Raw genomic sequence first — 25,261 nt, forward strand, 5'->3', positions numbered from 1 at the left:
AAAATGTTAAAGTTACTAACATTTAATTACTATACACAATATATGTATATGTATATGTATATATATACACACACACACACCTATAGCAAAGACAATATATCTATATTATCTATAGTAAAAATATATAGTACACACATGCATATATGTGTATACACATATATAAATATTAACAGTAAAGACAATCTATGCATTGTCTATATGTATCCACACATATAGATTAATTTCTTTTTATTTTTTTATTTTTTATTGAGACAGGGTCTCACTATGTTGCCCAGGCTGATCTCGAACTCCTGGCCTCAGGTGATCCTCCCACCTCGGCCTCTCAAAGAACTGGGATTACAGGTATGAGCCACCACATTCAGTCAGATTTAATTTTCTTTTACAAGTGAGGAGCATGCTCATAAACTTTGAAAACTGTGGACTAAACACTGTTATGGACAAAGGAGCTCATCTGTGCCTCCTCCTTTTAGATCACGTGTCACGAAGACTTGGGCACATAATGGAGAACATATAACTTTCTATGTCATAGATTCTCTGGGTCATACAGTGACACCAGATAATGGTATTGCCTCCTTCTATCTCCAGGCGCTATGCTGAACACTATAAGTATATCATCTCAGGCAGTCCTTAAAAAATCCAATGAGCTGTGACTATTTCAGCACCATTTTACAGATGAGGAAACTGAGGCTTAGAACAGTTGTGAGGGTTGCCCATAAAAGCAAGTATTGTACAATCCTGTGTTCTCCCAAATGGTGTTTGGTGAGCAACGAGTCAGAAACTAGGAAGTCTCTAGACTGCATTTTGGTTAATGGACTCACTGGCCCTCATCCGACATCCTTCACTCTGGTGAAGAACAGAACCTCTCTAAACTAAAGCACAGTGAAGAGCTCACATTAATTCAATCAGCTGGAGCAGTCACTTCCAGTCCTTTCAATCTAGGGAGAACATTGCTGGGCTTGTCTAGGGAGCTCATTTTCCATCTAGACCCCAGGAACAGAGATAGTGGCCAGGAAAGCTTTCAGGCCTCTGTCTCCCCACAAAGCAAATCTGCCTGACAGCATCACAAACTTTGTTCTCTTTTCTACCTTCCAGCCTTAATTTAGGGTTCCAGTGTCTGAAAGACAGTTCTAGAGCTAGTAAATGGCCTAGGAATAGTAATTTATCTACAAAGAACTAATGTTGGATAATTATCAGGGGAACAAATTAAATTTCCCTCTGAGATTAATTTAATCACACTAATTTTTTTTCTCCAGGGTGTTTAGACACATATAACATTTTAAGTAGTTGCAGTAAAATGTTTACTTTCTTTTTGTGACATCTAAAAAGGGACTGAAAATACAGACAGAAACAGAAAGAGAGAGAAAAAGACCTAGCATATGCCTTCTCCAGAGAGATAAGAAGAAGGCATACAAAAGAGCAAAAGAAAAGAAAGCAAAGATTGTATTTCAGTGGGACTTTCCTGGGGCATCCCTGATGATCTGTTTGCCTCCTATCTCTGCTGGCTAGAGCTCATCTATGTCTCCTCCTTTTAAATCAACTGGGGATCTAGGGAGTCAGCCCTCAGCTTTGGCCCACAGATTCGTCTTACCCTGAGCTTTAGGGATCTTGTATGATCAGAGTGGGCATTTCTTCGAGTTGAGGTGGGGGCTGGCTTGTTCAAGCCCATTTCCTGAACTACAACTTTGGACAACTTAGTGTAGATGGACTGCTTTGTTTATTCAGTCTGAAAATTAGACCATGTTCACGCTGCTGTGTAGTCTGGGAACTAGGCCAAATTTCAAGACCTCAGTGTTTACAACAATAAGAAAGACACAATGGAAAAGTCCAGTTAATGAGGAAAGGCACCCATAAAGAATTTCCCAAAGGGCCAAAGAGTTATAATAGCACACGATACACAGTCTAATCCTTCCTAGCACTCTACTTCTTATACTAGAGTTCTACATAAATAACACCACCTCAGGGGTAGCTATGCAATTTTCTCCTGAAACCCTAAGGATCAGATGGAAAGTACATGCAGTTGTCAGCACCCTCTGCCATGCCCAGGGGGTACTGGAGCAACTGGGACCCTGATCCACTCATGAAAGTGTTCTCCTGCAACAGTCCTAGCCTTTCCTGGTCTCCAGCCCCTTCGCAGCCAGGTTGGGGAGTAAATCTATATTCAAACAAACCCACAACACCTGGCTTTGTGGGGTTTTTTTTTGTTGTTGAGTGGGTTTTGTTTGGGAGTAGAGGTGTTGAGAGGGAGAGAATAGAAGACCGGGAAATACAGAAGGAAAATTCTCCACATGGGGCAGGTAGGGGAGGGCAGGAAAAAAAAAAAGAGTTTTAAAGCATCTTCTATCATTAAAACACATCAATAATAATTTATGAATAAAGTGCCAATCTTTAATTTTTATGATTATATCATGCACAACGGGTTTGATGAATTTTCACCAAATTTGAGGTTATGCTTGAGATAGTCTGAGTTAAATAAAGACTATCATAAATTTGCTTTGGGGGACTGACAATGGAGTTCCCTGATTACATATACAAAAATAGGCATTTGTCTTCTGTAGGAGCCAACATGGAGATTCAATAAGAAGCCCATGTGGATGCTGAGCAGAGCAAGAGCTGCACGGTGAGAAGATGCACAGCGAGTCTCCAATCAAAACTCACTAGGCCAGATCCTCTAAGTCACTGAACTGATTTGCAACTGAGCCACTTCTACGGGAACAATTCTAAGTACCAGGCTTCAGGTCAAATAACAGTGTGACTTAGTTGTTTAATAGTTAATGATCCACCAGAGCATCACTAGGAAGGCCAGCTAGGAATAACTGTTAACGTACAAAACTGTGAAACAAAGCAAACCAGATCCTTTCCCCTGTTCCCTGAATGAATGAATGAATGAACAAATGAATGAATGAATCAAGGGCTCTGGCTGCAGCTCCCGAACCTCCTCCACCATCCCATTTCACTGCCTTCATAATCCTCTTCCCTAGTGCATTCCTCGTCCATGTTCCTTTTCCCGATTCACTCCATCTGGCATAAGGGTTAGAAAACAAAGTTCATCCAGACACTTATGCAAGTGTGTCAGTTTTTCAGGAGGAAGAAGCCAGAGAAGTCAGAGGGTTTGGAGGAACAAAATCAGGAGGCTTGTCAGAGGAATAGACAACTGTGCCCAGTATCCCTCCCTCTGAGGGTGACCAGGGGTGCTATCGATAAGACAAGGGACTTGAAGGGCTGGAGGAGGCAAAACCTAGGGGTCTGTGGCCTGAGCCCTATTTTAGAAACTGGTTTTCCCCAAATGGTTAATATTTCTTGGTATATAACTCCACAAGATATCAAGCCTGCTTTAGATATTCTCTTCCCACAATTGTCATTTCCAGTACTGTAAAATGAGTTGCCTATACCCTCAGTAAGGAAACTGAAACCCAGAAAGGCTAAAAGGCACTTGCCTCGGCCGAGCCAGAGCCATGACCCACAGCGTCCCCTGGGTTTCTAGGAAATTTTCTGATTCCAGAACTAAAGAAAAGCTGCCACTAGGAAGGAAGGAGGGCAGGCAGACATGCCGTACTAAAAGGAACTACTTATGTGACAAGACAGATCACCTCAAGCCTTAAACTTAATACACGCAGGTTAAGAACAAAGACCTTCCTCACAAACCTGGTTTCAGGAAAGCTTCAAGAACTTCTTGAAGACATTTTTCCCAAAAAATCTACTCATATTCACCACAATGAAACAACAATCCAATTAAATAATACTTGAGTGAGCACAATTTTCCCAAGAGATATTTAGAAAAAAGTGAGGGCTTAGAGTCCTGAATCTGAAAAGTGATTCCATGTTTTATCAACTAAGTGACCTTTCTCTTAATTCCTCCAATCCTTCATTTCCCCCATGTAAATTTGCATGGGAATACCTGCCATGCAGAGTTGTTGTGAAGATTAAATGAGATAATACACGTAAAGTGCTTAGCACTGTGCTTGACAATTAAATACTTTCCCCGCCCCGCCCCCACCACCACCTCTTTGCTTTTGCCGAAATCTTCCAGGCACTACTAACTAAAATAAGAGAGAATCAGTTCAGAACTTCTGAAACTCAAATATGTATATGAATCATTTTGGTTTTTGTTAAAATGCAGTGATACACCTGGAGTTTTGTGGTGGGGCCTGAGAGTCTGCATTTCTAACAAGCTCCAGGTGAGGCCAATGATGCTGGTCTGTCTGTGGACCACACTTCAAGAAGCAGTGTATTAAAGAGCTCTAAGAGTTTTGATAGGCACAAATTGCTGTGATATAGGAAAGGTTGCATGCAGCTTTTTCACAAGTTGATGTAAGTTAAATTAGTACAAATCCAAGGGAGTCCCATTTGTGCACTAGAGACTATGAACTTTAGGAGGTACTGGATTCCCCCAGTAGGCGGTGGAGTTGAATCAATGTCACACATGAAACACTGAAATGCCTTACTCAGGGATTTAGGCTAGAAGTACAATGTGCCCTTTTGACTCAGCTGAAGATATTTTTCTGGACTTCGTTTTCAATCCTTTAAGAGAAGTATATTGGATAAAAAAAAAAATCAGTGAAAAATCAGATTTTTTTCCCTCCACTTTCAATTTAAGCTCTGGCAAATAAAAAGATCAGATCAAGCATCAAGTTGGAAAATAAAGGAATCATGGAGGAAATTCCACAGGAATGTGGAAGCAAGAAGGAGCACAACAGGCTGAGGAAAAGGAATAGGGATCAAAGATATTCTTATTTTTAAAAAATGTACATCCCAAAGTACACAGGCATCATTTCCACAGGCAATAGCATATAGGCCCTGAACGGTTTCAGGAATTTAGTAATAACTATTTGTTGATAAAACATAAATTCAAAACTATTCCAATGTCAAAATATCTGATTGATTTTAATAAGCCTATATAAAACTCACATTTGAATTAAAGAAACAAAAAAAATTAACTGCTTTTCATATTTAAAGCATTCAATTCCAGTATACCCTGGAAGTACTTTTCAGTGAGCTCATCATCTTCAGTCAGTTTAGGTTTAGATCTACTTACATGTGACTGGCACTTGGCTTTTTGAGTAGCCAAATGGTTCCCCAAATCCAGACAGGGATTCAAAGTATAGTGCAAGTTGGGAAGTTTTCAAGCCAAGTCAGGTCATTTTTACACTACATAAATGAAACATGGTATTTTACCATTCTTTCATTCTCTTTGAAAGACATTACCAATATGAACAACTTTAAGAAAAGAAATGCATTTATCTCTTCCTAGAAAATTATCTTCCTTACCCAGATACAGTGAAAATGTTTATTATAAGCTAACACCATTCATTTTCATACTTAACTTTGTAATGTCTTATACTGTTATTTCATTTATGCATGTGAAATAATCTCAAAATTCCAAGAGTTCCTGAAGGGCTGAGACCTTATACGTTTTTAAGTGTCTAGAGCATTTAACAAAGTGATAAGCAAGAATTACTCAATACATGTGATATAGTTTGGATGTGTGTCCCCACCCAAGTCTCATATTGAAATGTAATCTCCAGTGTTGGAGGTGGGGCCTAGTGGGAGGTGATTGGATCATGAGGGCAGTTTCTTAGGGATGGCTTAGCACCATCCCCCTTGGTACTGTCCTTACAATAGTGAGTGAGTTCTAGTGAGATCTTGTCATCTAAAAGTGTATGTCACCTTCCCACTCACTCTCCTGCTTCTGCTTTCACCATGTGATGTGCCTGTTCCCCCTTCACCTTCTACTATGATTGGAGGCTTCCTGAAGCCTCCCCAGAAGCAGATGCTGCTGTGCTTCCTGTACAGCCTTGTAGAACCAAGCCAATTAATCCTCTTCTCTTATAAATTACCCAGTCTCAGGTACTTCTTTATGGCAATGCAAGAACAGTCCAAGACAACATGGCTGATAAACCCAATTGGAAAAAATACAAAATAATATACGAGAGGAAGACAATTCCACTTATGAGAAAATAACATGAGCTAATATAATTTTTCATAATTAATGATGCATCACAATAATTTTCAGTACATAACCTATAGAAGTTCTTTTGCCAGAGAAAGATAGGCATTAACACAAATATAGATTTTTCACATTATTTAGCACAACATGCAGTTTATTAATTTTCTCATATCAGAGTACAAGGGAGAAAAAAAATCAAATATTCCTTTAGCTCATTTTCTCACCTAGAAAAGCATTTCTTTTTCTGCAAAGCATTGTAAAGAAGTTCAGCTCATTTGTGCTTCTAACCTCAAAATCGTCTTTCTCAGGACAATGGCGTTTTTGTGGTATTGAATCTACAAGAGTCTTTGAAATATCACACATGGTACTAAGTGGTTTGCAAGAATCATAGGAATATGACTTGGGGAGGAATCTTCAAAGTTCAGTTATTCATTCTATCCTTCTGTTTCCATACATGTAGAAATAATCTAAACCAGCACTATAATAGATGTCTTTTAAAAAAAAAAAAAGCCTTTCTGCTTATTAAGACAGAGAGCAATATTACTACATAATTAAACAAAAATTGGGCTGCCAGCAAAGACAGTTCATTATAGAAATTGGAACTAGTTAAGTAAACAAGATGTAATGATTAATGGCCCAACAGCAACCTATAGGGAGGTCTCTAGTGATAAGACGCATGGCTATGTTCTTCATTGTGTTGTGCTCAGTATTTTTATTATTAACTTAGATCAGTGATTTATCCAGGTTGCCCATTAGAATCACTAGGGGAGCTTTAAAAAAAAAAATGCCTGGACTCCACCCCTAAAGCTTCTGATTTAATTGGCCCATTTGTTTAACTATCAATGACAATGCAGAGAGATGCTGAAGTCCGCATAGATACAATAATAAAAGGAATAGTTTAATGACAGAGTGAGTGCCTATTATGTGCCAACAAGCCCTATGACAAGCAAGATATGGAGATAAATGTGACACGGTTCTTGTCATTAACAATAAAAATAAAATTAATATGAGATTAATAGACTCAACAGTCACTGAAAAGATAGTACAGTCTTAGACTGTATTAATAATCTTTCTCTACTTCAAGATGGTCAAATAAATTCTAGACTATTGTGTTTGACTTTGGAGGAACCCACTTGAAGAAGTTATAGAAAAACTGAGGCTCTTTGAAAAGAAAAGGAATAGCAGGTGATTTTCCTGGAGATCTGTTTATTCGATGAATTTGTGTTTGCTATTTTAAACACAAATATCTGAAGTGTTGTTGCATGAAACAGAAGACATGTTTGCTCTGCTTTGGTCTCTGAAGAAAAGCTAAAACAATGGAAAATAAAGCAAGAGAATATCAATTTGGCTCAATTGATGGAAAAATTACCTAATGATTAAAACTACCCAAATAAAGAAAAGGCTGTTTGGGGAGGTAATGAGGTCCCCTCTTCTAAAGGGATATAAGCACAGACAGGACATGGAGTTGGTTAGAATTCTGTAAAGAGAGTTGAATGGAAAAGCTTTAAAGGATAGTTCCACACTGAGATTCCACAGTATATTGTACTGAAGCTAATTTCCTTGCAGTACCTAAGAAATCAAGTTTTTCCTTTTGTATAAAAAAAAGCCCTTCTTCCCTAAACTTTTGGACAATTGGTACACAATGATGTCACCATCTATAACTTACCTAGATGACACCTGAACAGCCACATCTGTAATGATGTGAACTGACAACCAAGGAGGACACATAAAACCCAGTACAATCAGGACGACTAGAGACACCAAGTCAAGGGTATCAGGAGCTAGAGATTTAGATCAACAGTCTTGGCATGTGACTCTGATTGCTGTCCTCTGCTTAATTCCTCTGAGAACAGTCTCTCATTATTCAAGCAAAAACATTCTTACAAAACTGTATACACTTCCTCACAACTACGACACTACCCCTGTGCACACAGTCATGCAATAGACACAGATTTATTGACACATACATAGCCCAAGTCTTGGATCATTTTTAAAGTATTTTCAAGTTTAATGCCTAAGTAGCTTACTTTTGTAATAAACCTGCAAATTGTATACTTGATGTATTAGTCTATTCTCATGCTACTATAACAAAATACCTGAGACTGGTAATTTATAAAGACAAGAGGTTTAATTAGCTCATGGTTCTGAGGGCTGTACATTAAGCATAGAGGCTTCTGCTTCTGAGGAAGCCTTAAGAAACTTGCAATCATGGCAGAAGGCAAAGGGGAAGCAGGCACATCTTACACGGTTGAAGCAGGAGCAAAAGAGAGAGGGAGGAGGTGCTACACACTTTTAAACAACCAGATCTCAGGATAACTCACTGTCACTATCATGAGAACACCACCGAGGGGATGGTGCTAACCCACTCATAAGAACTTCATCCTCATAATCCAGTCACCTTCTACTATGCCCCACCTCCAACACTAGCGATGACAATTCGACATGAGATTTGGTGGGAACACAGATCCAAATCATATCATTTGATAATTGCTATGAGAGTAGATTTTAAGTGTTCTCATCACAAAAAAATGATAAGTTATGTGAGATAAGGCATATGTAAATCAGGTCGATTTAGCCATTTTGTAATTTATACATATTTCAAAACATTATATTGTGTACTATAAATATATACAATTTTTATTTGTCAAAAAAAAGAAACTATATAGAAAATCAGCTGTAAAATGTGACAGTAATCTGGGTACTAGTTTCATAACAGTGGACATGAATTTAAGATCACCTTGGTACATAAATGATTTGATCTTTCAACAACAAAATGTAAAACATGATTGTTACCATCTTTTAACAATAAGATTCCCAGAACCAGACCATTTGGTCCAGTAAAGAAGATTGCAAAACAAGATAAAAACCACTTTGAGACCGTTGGGGTTAGTGGTTTTTTTCCGTTAACCTCTCAATTGTTACTAAACTTGCCCAATTTCATCCACACAGTTGATTTATGGATTATTTTCATGAACCATTTGCCAACAAAGGAAACTCCATTTATAGTTCCTTCTTCACAAGTAACTTACTCTTCTTTCTATGTAATCTTTTCATTTCTCAATCTTAAATTTATTCCATTACAGCCAAGCTATAATAGAGCAAAATTCTGCCATCAAAAATTGCTTATTTTAACTCTTGTAATTCCAATTACATATTGCTTGCATACTTTTCAGTTTTGTACCATTGCAGTGAAGAAAGTAAAAATAAAAATAAATAAATAAGCCAAATCTGTATTTTTTTTAACTTAAAATTTACTTCTCAAAGCAGATGGAATGGGAACTAGTTTATGAGGATGCTGAAATTATCTCAAGCCTGGAACAGGTAAATAACAAACAAATACCTCAGAGAACTTACCTAGATTCTTTAATTACTTTAATATGCCATTTTAGAACATTTAGGAATAGAAATTCAGAGGCCAGAAAAAAAAAAGATTAAAACAGGCAAACTAAATTAGGGAAACAAGAAACCAGACGAATGCTTAGCCAAAGAATAACACTATTTAAACAAATCAGATGTCAAAAAGATAAAAAATATTTATGTTTTTATACTCTTGAATCCAGAAAGAAAATGAATTTGAGAGATATCCAAAAAATATATTTTCTCCTACAAGTAAATTATTTATAAAGAAAAAATTAAAACCTTTGCCATGTCAAACTTAGAATAACATACACAGATATTAACAGCACACAAAACAGAAGCCATTTTCAATGTTTGCTAAAAAGCCACTGTTACTATGGTGATGCCCCAATACAAAAAAGCAACAACTAACAACCAGAAACCCATAACAAATGCAAGTTACTGGTGCTTTCCATGACTAATTCCAACGTGTCACACTGCTTGTCATCATCTGTACTCTTTAGTTGGTGCATCTGGTCATCAGCCCCATAGGTGAGGATCTGCATCATGTGGGCAGTACAGCTATGCTGATCAAGAAGAATAGAGACCCAAATGTCCCATCAGTCCGGGGATGTGTTTCAACATGGTGACATCCCAAGAGTCTCCCAAAGAAAATATTTACGGAGTTTTACCTTTCCATGGATGTTAAACACATACTTAAAAAGCCAAAATTTGTGAAAAGATTGATTTAAAAATGGTTGACCAAATTTCAGTCAGCCTGAAAGCTTTTATACTGTTTCTCTGCTCTTTATTGCAAGCTATTAATTGAATTAGCTCTACCCCACTCCCTCTTTCTTTTTTTACAGTTTGTGGGTTTTTTTCCTGCCCTCTGACTTTTAAACCTCAACTTTCTTAAAAAATTAAAACGGCTTTCTTGAGGTCCTCCAGTTACTTCCTTCTATTATAGATGTTTTCCCTTAGTTCTTAACCTCATAGGCACCTACCATTAGACCAGTTCACCACTCCCTCTTTCCTGAGACGTTCCCTTCCTTAACACTTTCCTCCACTGTCCTCTCTTCGTTCACCTCAATCCTTGCTGTCCTCTGTTCCTTCCTAAGTTCTTTCCCTCCCACTCTCTAACAAACTGAGTTTCCACCCCATACCTCACATTTAGCAAGTTCCATCACTGCTTAACAAGCCCCACTTCTCTCCTAGCTCAAAGTTTCTCCTTCCAGCCGATATTCCTAAATCTACAGCTCCCACCACACCCAACTTACGTTCTGTGTTAACCTGGCCATTTCCGTTTGGGGATTTGGCCTATTTTATACGGAGGGCAAATAAAATCCCTTTTCACTTTGTGATTCCCCAGCTCCTGACAGCCAATTACCTCATGTTTAAACTCTCTTTTTAAATAGGCTGTTCTCACCTACCCAAACCATAATTCCTCATGACATACTGTCATTTCTCTTAGCCTGTAGTCTAAGGTCTGACTACAGGCTTTTGCTCCTGTCTCTCCCTTGCTAACACTGGTGGTACAAATAAACAAGGCAGGAATCATTTCCCACTTCCTCTGGCAAAACTTCCTCAAACACTTTCGTGTACTTTGAGCTCTCCTTTCCCTAGCATTTACAGGCCACATCACAAAATTAGAATTTCACAGCACCTTTTCATTCTTACCTATTATTAGTTTCATTCCAGTGTGCTGGGCTTCTCTTCCTGAGTAGACTATATTTGCTCCTTGAAGGTAGAAAGCAGAATTTGTACCCCCTTTCTTGATAGCTCCAGTAGCACTCAACGCACTGCTAGTCTAAGCAGGCAGGTCCTGTAGCATGCACTTTGGGGCCCACCTAAACATACTCTGCCTACACTAGCTTCTTCATGTATTGTTATCCCTTTGAGCTTTATATGCTTTTTGTACATTGCCTCAAATACTGTTTGGAAAATAAATGAGGAAAAGGCAACAAACATACATGTTGCTAGGTATAGAGCGGGTATGTTGTGAATATTAAATTCTGAAAATTATTTTTATTTCTATTAAAGAAAAGGGGACAATGAATGGTCTATGCACCCCACACACAGGAACATGAAATTTTCCTGTTAAGCCAGTCTTTTCTCAGAGAAACACAGATACATTATTATGATGTGGGCCTAAAGAGGCCCAGTGACCATCTCGGCTCACACACTGAGAATGATGGTGAACCATATTTTTCTACTCTACTCTCAACCACTTAGATTCTGAGTTAAGAGGAGAGAGAAGTTTGCTCACTGTGGAAACGTACAAAGTCCTGTTTAAATGGGCGGGAGGGAAATAAAAGGAGTTCATGTTGCAGGGAGCCTTAGTGGTGTGATTGTAGCACTGACTGCTGGGGGTTGGAGGTACTCAACCACATTGTTGCACTGAATGAACACTTTGGAAAATCCAAATGGGCATTGTTTTACCAACCACAAAAAATCATGGGAGCAGCAAATAGATTTCATCCAATAACTAGGATATCAACAAGGCATTTGCAGATTCTAGGAATAAACTACAGTATTAGAATCATAATTTTTAGGTGGGACTCTTTCTTTCTAAGCATGTAAAACTACTGGTTAAATCTTCATCAATTTACATAAGCCTATGCACTTCCTAAATGGGATCAATAACTCCACTCAGGAAAAAAATCCTTTAAAAACTGCCTACCTACCTTTGTGCATTAAATGTATTCAGATAAAATTTATTAAGTGTTTTGGCTTTACTGAAGTTTCTGAGTTTGAGGCAGGGTAAGTTTCTCATCACTCAAATAAGTTAATCTCCCTTCTCAAATTCTGTTAAAGTTCAAGAGAATTGAATGGGGATAGATCATGCCTGGGCCTATGTGACAGAGAGTGAGAGAAGAAGAACCAATGAGAACCAGTGCTTTCCATCATCATCTTTTTGAACTTTTAAACAAAATCAGAAAATAGCTATAATTAAGCTAACACTTTTTCTGATCTTTTAACATTAATACATTTTAATACAACTTCAACTGTTTTCACCACTTCTACCATTCACTCTGAAATCCTTTTAACAGGAATGAGTCTGGCTGTTTGGCTCACTCACAATTTTTCTCTTAACAATTATTAACATTAACATATTTTAAAACAACTGTTTTCTACTTCTATTATTCATTCCTATTATTAACCAAGAAAACATTGAACTCCCTTCTAATGAGAATAATTCTTCTAGCACTTGGCTCACTTTCCCTCCACTCTTCAATCCCATTTTGTCTTACACATTTTGGCAGTCTAAATCCCTCTTGTAATTTGACGTTTTCACCTTCCAGTTCTCACAATATCATGTCTAATTTACAAATTAATTTGACTTAGAATCATTAACCTTATCTTTTATGTTCTAAACCTTTATTTCTCAAAAGTGCTTTTGATCATTTTTAAGCCTGTGCTATGTCCTATAATGTGATTTGCAGCTTTAGAGTTTGTTGATAAATGAAGGTTCTCGAGGTATTGAAGTATCTTCTGCCAGCCTTCCAGGAAAAAAGTTTGTCTGATCGGGTATAATGTTTCTGGAAATCACACAATTTATCAGAGCTATCTGTAAATTTTTCTCCTAAATTCTTACCTACAAAAGCCCAGGGTAATATTTAAGGCCACTCTTAGCCTCAGATTGTAAAATTGTGTATCTCCTTTATCTACTTTTGTCTTTAGAATATAAGAACTTTACCAGTGGTTATGTGAGGAAAGGCAAAGTGATTAGGGTTTGTTTTGTTGTTGTTGCTTGGTTGGTTGACTGGTTTTTTGTTTTATTTGTATTTTGTTTGTTTTCCAAGAATGCTCAAAAGAGCCACATGACATCATGAAAAAAAAATATAGGTTTTAGAATCTGGCCAGTCTGCACTAGAATTCCAGCTTTGTTACCTTTTAGTTGCATGACTTAGACAAGTTACTAAATGGAGCCCCATCTTCATCTCAGCAAGTTTTGTGGAAGACTGAAATATGTTCAAAGCACCTGGTACACAGTTGGGTTCAAGCTGTATGGATGTGAGCTATTATCTGTGTGACCCTGAGCAAGTCACTTAAGTGAGATCTCAATGGCTTAACATTTCCATATATTAAAAAAGATAATAAAAAAGTAAGAAATAAGAGTATTTCGTGGACTAGTTATAAGATTAAATAAGTTTAATATAGTACAGTGCTTAGAACCATGCCTTTCATATGGTGAGCCCTACCTGCTTTAAGCTATCATTATCACTATCTTTATTAATTATTATTAGCACTCTCCCTGGGATATGTTGAAGTCTCTCCAAATTCATTTCCATCTGGAGTGATATTCTGTAAAGCTGGGCAAGACTGAGCAAAAGACACCAGGATGCTGCCTTTCTTAAAAGGATATTCCATTTAGGGGTTAAAAAGAAAAAGCTTAAAATCAGATAGGCATAGGTTCAAATCCCAGCTCTACTTAGACTAGCTCATAGGGTTGTTGTATTTTACTCTACTTTACTCCTTACAATAACTGTATTAAATAGGTACTTTGATTATCCCCAACATATAGCAGAATAGACTGAGGCTGAGAGAGGCTCCACAGTTCACTGCATGGCCAGGCATCCTTTCGGGTGTTCCCAAACCAAGGCAACACCACCTAGGTGTAGTTGGGGGTCCCATGCTCCTTCTAAGAGCATGGCAGGTGCTCATTTTCTCTGAGCCACAATGGAAGTCCTTTAATCTGGGATATCTGTGCCCCTCTCTGCTCTGTGGTTTTCTTTCTCCACTTTTGCTGTCATTCTTGGTTTTGCCAACCCATAGTGGATTTTGTTTTTACCTTGGTTTTTTGTTTTGTGTTTTGTTTTGTTTTGTTTTGTTTTCTGACATGGAGTCTCACTCTGTAACCCAGGCTGGAGTGCAGTGGCACAATCTTGGCTCACTGCAACCTCTGCCTTCCAGGTTCAAGCAATTCTTCTGCCTCAGCCTCTTGTGTAGCTGGACTACAGGCGCCCCGCACCACCACACCTGGCTAATTTTTGTATTTTTAGTATAGACAGGGTTTCACCATATTGGCCAGGCTGGTCTCGAACTCCTGACCTCGTGATCCACCCGCCTTGGCCTCCCAAAGTTCTGGGATTACAGGCATGAATCACCATGCCCAGCCCATCTTGGTATGTTTTAACTCAGAGATGGAGCTACCTTGTTCAATCTGCTGTAGCCACAGGATACTCCTCTACTGCCTTGTGATTATTAGGAAACCCAACATAAGAGCCACAGCCACACATGTGCGTGCTTTTGTTCAATTATCATGAAAACTCAAGAGAAAATCATGTCTATATCATTAGCATTTTATGACTTTTAAAAGAAAGAAAGATCTGAAGCAATGGCAAATTGTTAACATCTATTCAATATGGGTGGTAGGCAAATGGTATGTTGTTATTCCCCGTGCTTCTCTGTGAGTCTGCAATATTCCATTAATTAAGCAAAAATAATTGTAAATTGAAAAGAGCACATCATTTTACAAGGCACAAATGAAATAAGGCTTTCCTTATAGGGTTACTACTCACAGAAGGAAAATACTTGTTACATATTGGAAAACAAGTAAACGCAGCCAAGTACTTAAATGCATAATTACCCCATAGCAGATCAGTTATTGCTGGGTATTTTTCTCAAGGTCTTAAATATACATGTATCTAGCTCTCTGATTTGGGACTTGATGGTCAAGCCTTTCAGAGGTCATTCTCCACAGTTAAAGGACTGGCTATAGAATGGATGGAAAGGCATGGGGCCAAGTCTGGTGTTCACCAGGAGAGCTGAATGACCATATGTCAGGAGGCCATACAGAGTGACATTTGTCACCTTGGGGAATTATAGCCCCTCCCTCTCCCAGGCTAAGAAGCATGTTGATAAGCCTCCTGAGAGGGATTTCTTGTCTCAAGAGCAGACTTACTTTAACCAAGCTTACAAGACTGATGAATAAAATCAGAATGCCAGTATATTGTTCTACAATGAGAAATCTGTCATGGAGGTGGCATACTGAATTCCTACAGGGAAACCTACATTGAAAATCAAATTATAATCACAAGTTTGCATGACTAGCACAGCATGAAAAAAGAGAAATTTAAGCTACCTCTCCTAAATATTAATAAATATTACTATTAATTAATCAATTAATAATTGATTAATAATTAATCAAGCTATAATAGTCCAATGCATTCATCTCCATATATGGGAAAGATCTGCCAATAGGAACAACACACAAAAAACTCCACTGACCAAAATTCTCTCTCCTCTAGTTGGTACCTAATGGACACTGCCAAAGTTTGCCCCTGGGACTCTCATATTTCTATGCTTTAATAGCCATCAAACCCCTCTTTGAATTGAGACTTTCTTTCATTAAATGTGCTGGTAAACTCAATCATACAACAGGTCTTATAGGCCACATATCACCTACAGAAACAACTCTACCAGTTTTCTATCTTAGAGCTTATAAAAGATTCCAGGTAGCAACTTACACAGAGTCATAGAAGAATAAGATCTTTATGAAGGCCCATGATGTAATTCATGAAGTTGTTCACCACTGTAGCTTACGACAGTGCCAGTCACTTAGTAGACATTCCATAAATATTCCTTACATCAATGAAAAAAATCCTCACTTAAAATAAACTGTTCAGTACAGGCCTAAAGCCCACACATGTAATCATTCTGTAAATACAATCATTCAGGACCTGAGAACTTTATCTTTTTTTTTTTTTTTTCCTTTTGAGACGGAGTCTCCCTCTGTCACCCAGGCTGGAGTGAGTGCAATGGTGCGATCTTGGCTCACTGCAACCTCCACCTCCTGGGTTCAAGCGATTCTCCTGCCTCAGCCTCCCGAGTAGCTGGGACTACAGGTGCCCACCATCATGCCTAACTTTTGTATTTTTAATAGAGACGGGGTTTCACCATATTGGCCAGGCTGGTCTCGAACCCCTGACCTTGTGATCTGCCCACCTTGGCCTCCCAAACTAGTGTTGGGACTACAGGCATGAGTCACTGCACCCGGCCTCTCTCTCTCTCTCTCTCTCTCTATATATATATATATATATACACACACACACATTATACATATACGCATATATATATGAGTGTGTGCGTGTGTGTATGTATATATATATATATATATATATATATATATATATATATACGTTTTTTTAACTTCTGGGACACGTGCAGAATGTGCAGGTTTGTTACATAGGTATACACGTGCCATGGTGGTTTGCAGCCCGTCATCTACATTAAGTATTTCTCCTAATGCTATCCCTCCCCTAGCTCCCTAGCCCCTGACAGGCTCTGCTGTGTGATGTTCCCCTCCCTGAGTCCATGTGTTCTCATTGTTCAACTCCCACTTAAGAGTGACAACATGCAGTGTTTGGTTTTCTGTTCCTGTGTTAGTTTGCTGAGAATGATGGTTTCCAACTTCATCCATGTCCTTGCAAAGGACGTGAACTCATTCTTTTTTATGGGTGCATAGTATTCCATGGTGTATACGTGCCACATTTTCTTTATCCAGTCTATGCCCAAATCATGGGCATTTAGGTTGGTTCCAAGTCCTTGCTATTGAGAACAGTGTTGCAATAAACATACATGTGCATGTGTCTTTATAGTAAAATTATTTATAATCCTCTGGGTATATACCCAGTAATGGGATTGCTGGGTCAAATAGTATTTCTGGTTCTAGATCCCTGAGGAATTGCCACACTGTCTTCCAGAATGGTGGGAGTGGAACTTTATGTTACATATATTTTTCCACATTCAGCCTGAGTTGCTTAGAGAAAATCCCTCAAATGCCATTCATCAACCACTAGCTAACGTCACTACATCCATCACTAAGTGCTACCAAAAAGGTCCATTTTCATATTATTCCTATGAATTCTACTAACCAAATGGGTACCAAAATGAGCTAAACATCAATTCTTGAGAAAGAAGAGATTTTATCATCTTCCCATGACAATAAGCATACCAACTACTCTTAGTGGGAGAGAAATACGTTTGTAAACATTACTAAGATCTGTATTTATGGAAACATATGTCACCTTGCTGTCAAAATGGGCCAGTGAAGAAAGTTTTTGGTGAAGTCATAAAGTTCTAGAAGACATGCATCCCACTGTCTTTAGGTAAGACCTATCCCAGTACGTATGTGTTATGTGTGTTTCACTCACCGCATACTGGAACTTTTCATTATATTCACGGTCATTGGCTTTCACTATCCGTTCCACTTCTAAAGAGAGAGAAATCAGGTATGAAATTAAATTGTAGGCCCACAGAAACAAATAACTCATTAAAACAACAAGACTTAGGTTGCTTTGTTGTTAAGGCTGCAAGAATTCTTTTCTTTCAAATTTGAAGGGTATTGGCTTTTTCCAGTGTACATGTTGGAACATGTGTTGGAAAGTCCCAAAATGGAAAGCTACAATGTTTCTCATTGTCCTCCTGATGCCAACCATAAAGCAAAACATTATGTGTCTCCAATTTCTATGTATCTTCAGCACCACAAAGACCCTTTCTCTTAACTTCAAGTGGTTCCTAAGAGAAGGAGCTGACAAAGTCAAATGCATCCTGGCAAGGAATGCTTTGTGGGGTTTGTTGCTACAAAGTCACAAAATATAACATAGCCAAAAAAAAACCATACAGAAGTGGCCAGTGAGGTCACTGACCTTATGGTCTTAGAACCAAAGGTGATATCTGTAAGCAGCCCAGGCATATTAAGAGGAATGACACATAATCAGGAGACTGAGAGCTGCCCTTAGCTGGAAGTGACCAAAGAATAAAATCTCTTCTGAAAGCAAATGCAAACACCAGTACAAATAATAATATAAAAAGGACAATAAACCTAAAGATTATGACAGTGCAGAATAAAAATTTGCAGAGGGCAAGATAAGACAGTGCCCCAGAAACACCGGCAGAACAAGTTTAGTAGTAAGGGTAGCAAGCTCTCGCTCCATGTTTACTGAAGAGGTACTTCCAGAGTTGACCAAAGATTTAGGATGGAATGATGAAAGCTATGAGAAAAGAGTCAGCAAGGTAACCACCAGATGTCAATGCTGGATTCTCATGGCGAGTGACTTGACCCTCTCACCATTAAATTCCCTTAATCCCATAATTCTCCAACTGGGTAGGTGACAGGTGGTAAAAGGTGGAGGGATTGCAGTAAGAGTCTGAGTTTAGAGAAGGCACTTACAACCAGAGATAAAGGAGACTGGATGGTGGAAAGTAACTTGGAGACACGTGTTGGGGATGGAGGAGGGAAGAGCAAAAGAAAAGTGAAAAGAAGAGCTGGAAGCAGAAGGGAGATGAGGAAAATGAGGGAGATGAAGAGGGAGAGAAGGAAGGAAGGAATATATTTCAGCACCCACCCCTTGCATGCCAGGCACCATGAATTTTAAGAATAAATTTTTTCCAAAAGTGCAGGCAGAATCTCTCTGTAGCCCTGGTGGTCCAACTCCCAAGACTGAAGGTCACCTCTAAGGACTGCTCCTGACAAATGACACTCTGTCTTTGGTTATGACTGGGTTTCTACCATTTGTAGGGTGTTTTGTCTGTCCAGTAACCACCTGCATGGTTTCCCTCTTGCCTATCTAATAAAGCCAGGTCTCTGTGATGGTTCCTGTTTTCTAGTCCGGCTCAACTAACTGCTGATAAGAACAATATTGGACTGGTGTCAACAGTTGATGATACCTAAATGGGTTTGCTCCTAACCTATAACTTTGAAATCCAGAATCCACCAGGAAGCAACCTCTCAACCACCCACCCACCTGAAGGAAACACCTCAAACCCTGGCTAAAAAGCACCATCTTGTCTTTCTTGCTGATGCCCCAACAAAGAATTAAAACATCAAATCCCAAAGGGGTACTTTGAAAGGTGAGGGAACCTAAATGCTTAAAAAGCTAGAAACTTATTTATATAACATCACCATAACCCAGAAGTAGTAAAATTGCTGACAGGAAAGCAAAAAAATGTTACTGGGATGGTAGGAGTGAGGGCTCTTCCTTGCATGGCAAAAGGTTAACCTGGACTACTGGTATGCTGCATGTAATTTACAGATTATAGCAGCAAAACAAAAATCAGATATATTAATTATACATTAATTGGCTTTAGCTTGTTTCATATACATTCAGATGATGATCCTTCTAAAATTTCACATTTATATGAAGCACATCCAAGAGTAGAATTCTATAGTTCTGTACCTAATTTTACCCACTCCACACACCAGAATCTTGACTCTGTGAGCCACACAGAAACCATCCTGGGCTGGGTGCAGTGGCTCACGCCTGTAATCCCAGCACTTTGGGAGGCTGAGGTGGGCGGATCACAAGGTCAAGGGATCGAGACCATCCTGGCCAACATGGTGAAACCCCATCTCTACTAAAAATACAAAAATTAGCTGGGTGTGGTGGCACATGCCTTTAGTCTCAGCTATTCGGGAGGCTGAGGCAGGAAAATCACTTGAACCTGGGAGGCAGAGGTTGCAGTGAGCCAAGATTACACCACTGCACCCCAGCCTGGCGACAGAGCAAGACTCCATCTCAAAAAAAAAAAAAGCAAAAAAAGAAACCATTCTGTCCAGCATCTCCATGTAACTACACTCCACAAGGATAGGGACTAGCCCATTCCCAAAGCAGCCAAGCAGTTTCTATGGTAGGTCAGTTTGGATCTTCTTTCAGGTATCCAAATTGCTCTCATCCCCCAAAACCTGATTAGAGCCAGGAAGCCCACTTTTGTTTCTAAATCCTTCTTAATAAGTCTTAATCGTTGTCTCAGTTACTTCTACTAATTATCATCTTTCTGAACTAAGTCTTCCTGGATTAATTCTGGCAGAAAATTTAGCATCCCTTCATTAAGTTCTGCAAAATACTGGCTTTGGTTCTAAATTGCTGCTGTTTTCTGTCTTTAACCTGACTATGCTACACCTGAATTATCTTTGCAGAAATTAACTTTCTTCTCTGTGCTACCACAGAGGGGATATAAAGACCTTTTGGCAATAAATCACATCCTGGAAAAAAACGACGCTGAAAACAAATCCCCCAACTATTCCCATTGAGAAAGGCTCAGAGGTTCAATGACCTAATGCCTGATACTTCATAGGCATCATGGGATCCTTCCATATGTAAGAGGAATGAAAGGAAACTAGTCACCAAGGGGTTGATGATTTACCAGTGTGAGCTCACACCTGCACAATTATCACTGAATTTGTCCAGTTCCAAAAAGGAGTAAGACAATATATAAGGATGTATAAAATATAGTAAGCCAGCATGTTTAAAGTGGACTAAAAGAGCTAAAAGAGGGCAAGGTGAGTCTGTCTTTTTCCTCCCTTCCTTCTCAGGTCCCTCTGAAATCACAGAAAACATTTTTTAAGATTGAAAACATAACAGTGCTGGAAAACAAGAGTAGTGGCTAGCAGAGGTTCATAAATTTTGAAGAAAGCCTAGAGAATAAAATAGAAAGCAGATGAGATCATTTTGACTGGGAGAAAAAAGATAGAAATAACTCTAGCCAAAAGAATTAGAGAGTGATCTTCCCAATGAGCCCAGAGCAGCTCTCAATTCAGAGTCAGTAAATATGAAGACTGAGAGTATGTTATGGACAGGGTGACAGGGTGACAGGCCCAGGTTATGCCTATTATCTTGTCAAAATAATTGATAGGTTCCCCTTTCATTCTCAAAAGTGTCTCCATTTGATGATAAATTATATTACCACCTTAGAGTAATTAAAAAAATAACTGAACCAGTTGGGATCTCCCACACCCCCTTCTTTGCCCACAAAGAGAGTAGGCAACACGTCAGGGAAGGAAACCAAGGGTGGGTATTCAGGCCTGAGAAGGAAGAGCTCTGCCCCTCTACAGCAGCTATAGCCAACTTGGCCCCTAGTAAAGCCTGCCTGACTGGGGCCATTGTGGGATTTGCCAGACTGCCTGACTAACCCACAGAAAAGCCTCTGTCAGCACGCTGCTCACTCCTGTTCAAAGGAGAGGCCTGGCAGAGAAAAAGACCCTTGCGATGGCACTAATCTATCTAGTCTTTTATTTATAAATACAAACCAGTAACAGCTGAGAAAAACCAAGAGCACAAAAAAGAGGGATCCAACAAGAAGAAATAATGCTGAATACAGGTAGAAAAAGGGGATTGGTTTCTCTTTTTAATTCTGATTAGTGCCTTGAATATATATACATAGATATATAGGTTTTTTAGAGATGCTTTTTTTTTTTTTTGAGATTGTGCCACTGCATACCACTCTGTCACCCAGGCTGGTATGCAGTGGCACAATTGTAGTTCACTGCAGTCTCGAACTCCTGGGTTCAAACAGTCCTCTCACCACAACCTCCTGAATAGCTGGGACTGCAAGCATGAGCCACCATACCCAGCACCTCGAAGATATTTAAGAAGACATGGCATCCATGAAACAAGAACAAGCTAATATAAACAAAGAAACCAGAGAACAAGAAAAAGTCCCTAGAAATTAAAAATATTTACTGGACACACTGGAGAGTAGAATGGACAAGATGGAAGAACAGATTGGATAAATCTCACAAAATATACATCAAAATGACAAACAGGAGGAAAATGTGAAAAAAAAAACTTAGGATAAGGGAACATCGACAGTGGATAGGTGAAAACAATCAAGTAAATAGAAGAAAACTGCCCTGCTCCAGAGTAAGATGTAACTCTTCAAAGTGAAAGGGCCACCAAGTACCAATCAGGATGAATGAAAATGAACCCACAAAACTTCATAAAACTTTGAGCTCCAAGGACAAGGAGATAATCCCAAAAACTTCCAAAAGAAAAAAAAATGGTTAGCCTGAAACATAAGAATCAGACCAATATGACATTTCTCATCAGCAATAAGGATGCTAGAAGACATTGGAGTGATTATTTTCAGTTTTAAAGAAAAATATTTTGAAACTTAGAATTCTATACCCAGCCAAATAATCAAGTGTGAAGGGGAAATAAAGACATCTCTGCAAAAGTGTTTACAGACAACGACCATCTACAAAACAGCTACTCAAGAAGGTACAACAGTAAGACCTACTATTTGACAGCAAACCAGGTGACTATAGTCAATAATAACTTAATTGTACACTTAAAAATAACTAAAAGTATAATTGGATTGTTTCTAATACAAAGGAAAATGTTTGAGGGGATGGATACCCCATTTTACATGACGTGATTATTATATACTCCATGTCTGTACCAAAATATCTAATGTATAACCCATAAATAGATATACCTACTATGTACTCACAAAACTTAAAATAAAAAATTTTACAAAAAAGAATGTACAACAGGAAAAATACTTGTTTAAATGTTTAAAGTACAGTAGGGTGGAAGAAGATACAGAAGGAAGAATGATAATCAACCAGAGTCAAGAATGATAATAAAAATAGCTAATCCAATGACCCACACACCTGATCCAGGTGTGCCACAAATGCCACAGAATAAAGGAATGCCTGTCTATTGCCATTTATTTTACAAAGTCTGTGAGGTAATAAAGTCAATTTATCAGTAAAAGTACAATTATTAGTAATTCTGGTAGGTAATAATAAATCAATTTCTCAGGAAAAGTACAATTACTAGTAATTCTTGCCTCAGGCATTAATTTACCTTAGAAATCCTCATAAGGAAGTCATTGTTTGATATAAAGAACATAAAATAAGGTTTTTGTAACAACCCTAAGGATATTATCTCAGGACACAATTCAGAGGGGTCTATGATGGGGTCTCTGTACTCATTCTCTGTTGATCTGATTAAATCCAGGAATATATTTTGGGATATTTGAATGAATGCATAAGCTATGTGTTCGCTGACTAATCATTCTTATTTCTATCAACTTCACTGTAATAAATACTATGTGACCATGAACTTGAGATTGAACTTCCTGGAACATACCTGGAATGCCGCTACACCGTATTGCTGGCTGAGTACAAGACCCGAAAGAAGATCAAGTTGGTAATAGCATTTGCATCATTTTTTGACACCTGAGGAGCCTAACAGAAACATGTGCCTGGATAGGAAGGAAGCCATCCTTTGTCATTCTAGTGATCCAAGATAACAGCCATCAGCAGAGGCAGAAATCTCTTAGACATTTGTTTTGAATCTGCTCCAGAATATAGAAAAATAGATAAGTAAGCCTTCAAAGTGCTACTCCATATAGGATGATGATAATAACCTTAAATCCCCCAAAATCATAAAATCCAATATAATTTGATGCCTTCCTCAACCAAATAGGATAGCAATTAAGCACTCATTGGATGCTTATCTTTGAGCCATGTACTTCCAGTTATATTCTCCAAGATAATTAAATGAGAATACCTCATTTATTTTAGGAAGTAAACATTTATAAATCAGTTAAATATTAGGGAACATTTATCAAAAAGAATAACCCAGTTTCAGAATAATTAATCTATAGCTCCCGACTTCCCTGCCAAAAAAGAATTATCTCATAGGGCTGATGGTTTGTTAAAGTCGCTCCTGGTTTATGATTAAAAACAAAACTATATCCACTTATGCTTGTCTTTCCATTTGGAAAGGGAAGATACAGACAGAACATCCAAAAGTGTAATCAGATCACTAAGAAACAAGTTTAAAAGATGAGAGGGACACAATACTATCTTGCTAGAATTTTTTTCTTTTAATAAGTAGAGACAGGGTCTCACTATGTTGCTCAGGCTGGTCTCGAACTCCTGGCCTCAAACAATCCTCCCACCTTGGCCTCCCAAAGTGCTGGAATTACAGGCATGAACCACCATGTCTGGCCCCCTGCTAGAAATTTTTAAGTTCAATTAAGGTGTTGTTCCCCTGTTAGGAAGATTTTTAGGACCCATAAAAATGAGAGTTTAATGAAAGAGTCCTCATGGGCCGGGCGCAGTGGCTCACGCCTGTAATCCCAGCACTTTGGGGGGCCAAGGCAGGCAGATCATGATGTCAGGAGATCGAGACCATGCTGGCTAACATGGTGAAACCCCATCTCTACGAAAAATACAAAAAATTAGCCAGGCGTGGTGGCGGGCACCTGTAGTCCCAGCTACTATGGAGGCTGAGGCAGGAGAATGGCGTGAACCCGGGAGGCGGAGCTTGCAGTGAGCCGAGATCACGCCACTGCACTCCAGCCTGGGGGACAGAGCGAGACTACGTCTCAAGGAAAAAAAAAAAAAAGAGTCCTCATAAAAGAAAAAGATGCTTGGACCTTGAGGCAACAAGAGCCAATGATCCTTCTGCAAGTACCTATACAAGCACATTTTAACTGATACCTCTCCTTACTTATGGTTTCTCAGTAAAATAATGCCACTGTGTGTTATAATCATTTAATGAGGAAATATATGGAAAATACATTGTAAACAGAAAAATACCAGAAAAATCCTTTAAAAAACTGAAAAATAGTAAATGGGCAAAAAAGGAAATCACTTAAGCTCGAATAGTCAGTCTTAAAGTTGCTAATATGATTATTTCCCAAGAAGATCTTGAAGTAATTTTTTTAATATTTTCAATGGAAATTGGCAAATGCCCATTGATTCTACTCCAGGTCCTCAAAGGCAACACCCAACTCCTAATCTGGCCTCTTCTCCATCATAATATAATAAATTATACATTATCCAACTTCCACTTCCAGTAGGCAAAAGAAAACAGGCCATTTACAACCTTTTCCTAAAAATCAGTTTGTGAACAATTTGTAACACCTTAGTATTTAAGATTAGGTAGTGAACGCATGAGGTCTGCTAATAAGAGCAGGAGTAAAGGGAAGAGTTAGCAAGTTTCCACTAGACCCACGAGCGATCACAGCAAGTATGAATCCCTAATTAACAAATACAACAGTCTTTCTTTAATTAACTCCAGAGCATTTTGTCCTTCACCAAATGTGGTTTAGAAAACAGCCTCAGGCACTTGGCTGTAGACCCTCAAAATCATGAAATGATGAAGCACCATGGAGCATTCGGGGTCCATATATAGAACTCAGTGATATAGACTGATATTTTCTGAGCAAGACTGGTACTGA

The 25,261-nt window shown here is 38.6% G+C and overlaps 1 protein-coding gene across 2 annotated transcripts in view; it reads right to left on the reverse strand.

The window, feature by feature from the left end:
* ATP8B4 (ATPase phospholipid transporting 8B4 (putative)) overlaps nt 1-25,261 on the reverse strand; it is a 283,542-nt gene that overhangs the window by 201,876 nt on the left and 56,405 nt on the right. For both annotated transcript variants that reach the window (XM_055362981.2, XM_019011219.4), the window contains one exon: nt 17,437-17,495. In XM_055362981.2, the coding sequence (XP_055218956.2) occupies nt 17,437-17,495 (59 nt within the window). The remainder of the gene's footprint in view (nt 1-17,436; nt 17,496-25,261) is intronic.

Source organism: Gorilla gorilla, chromosome 16, assembly GCF_029281585.2.
Source record: "Gorilla gorilla gorilla isolate KB3781 chromosome 16, NHGRI_mGorGor1-v2.1_pri, whole genome shotgun sequence".
Taxonomy (NCBI): domain Eukaryota; kingdom Metazoa; phylum Chordata; class Mammalia; order Primates; family Hominidae; genus Gorilla; species Gorilla gorilla.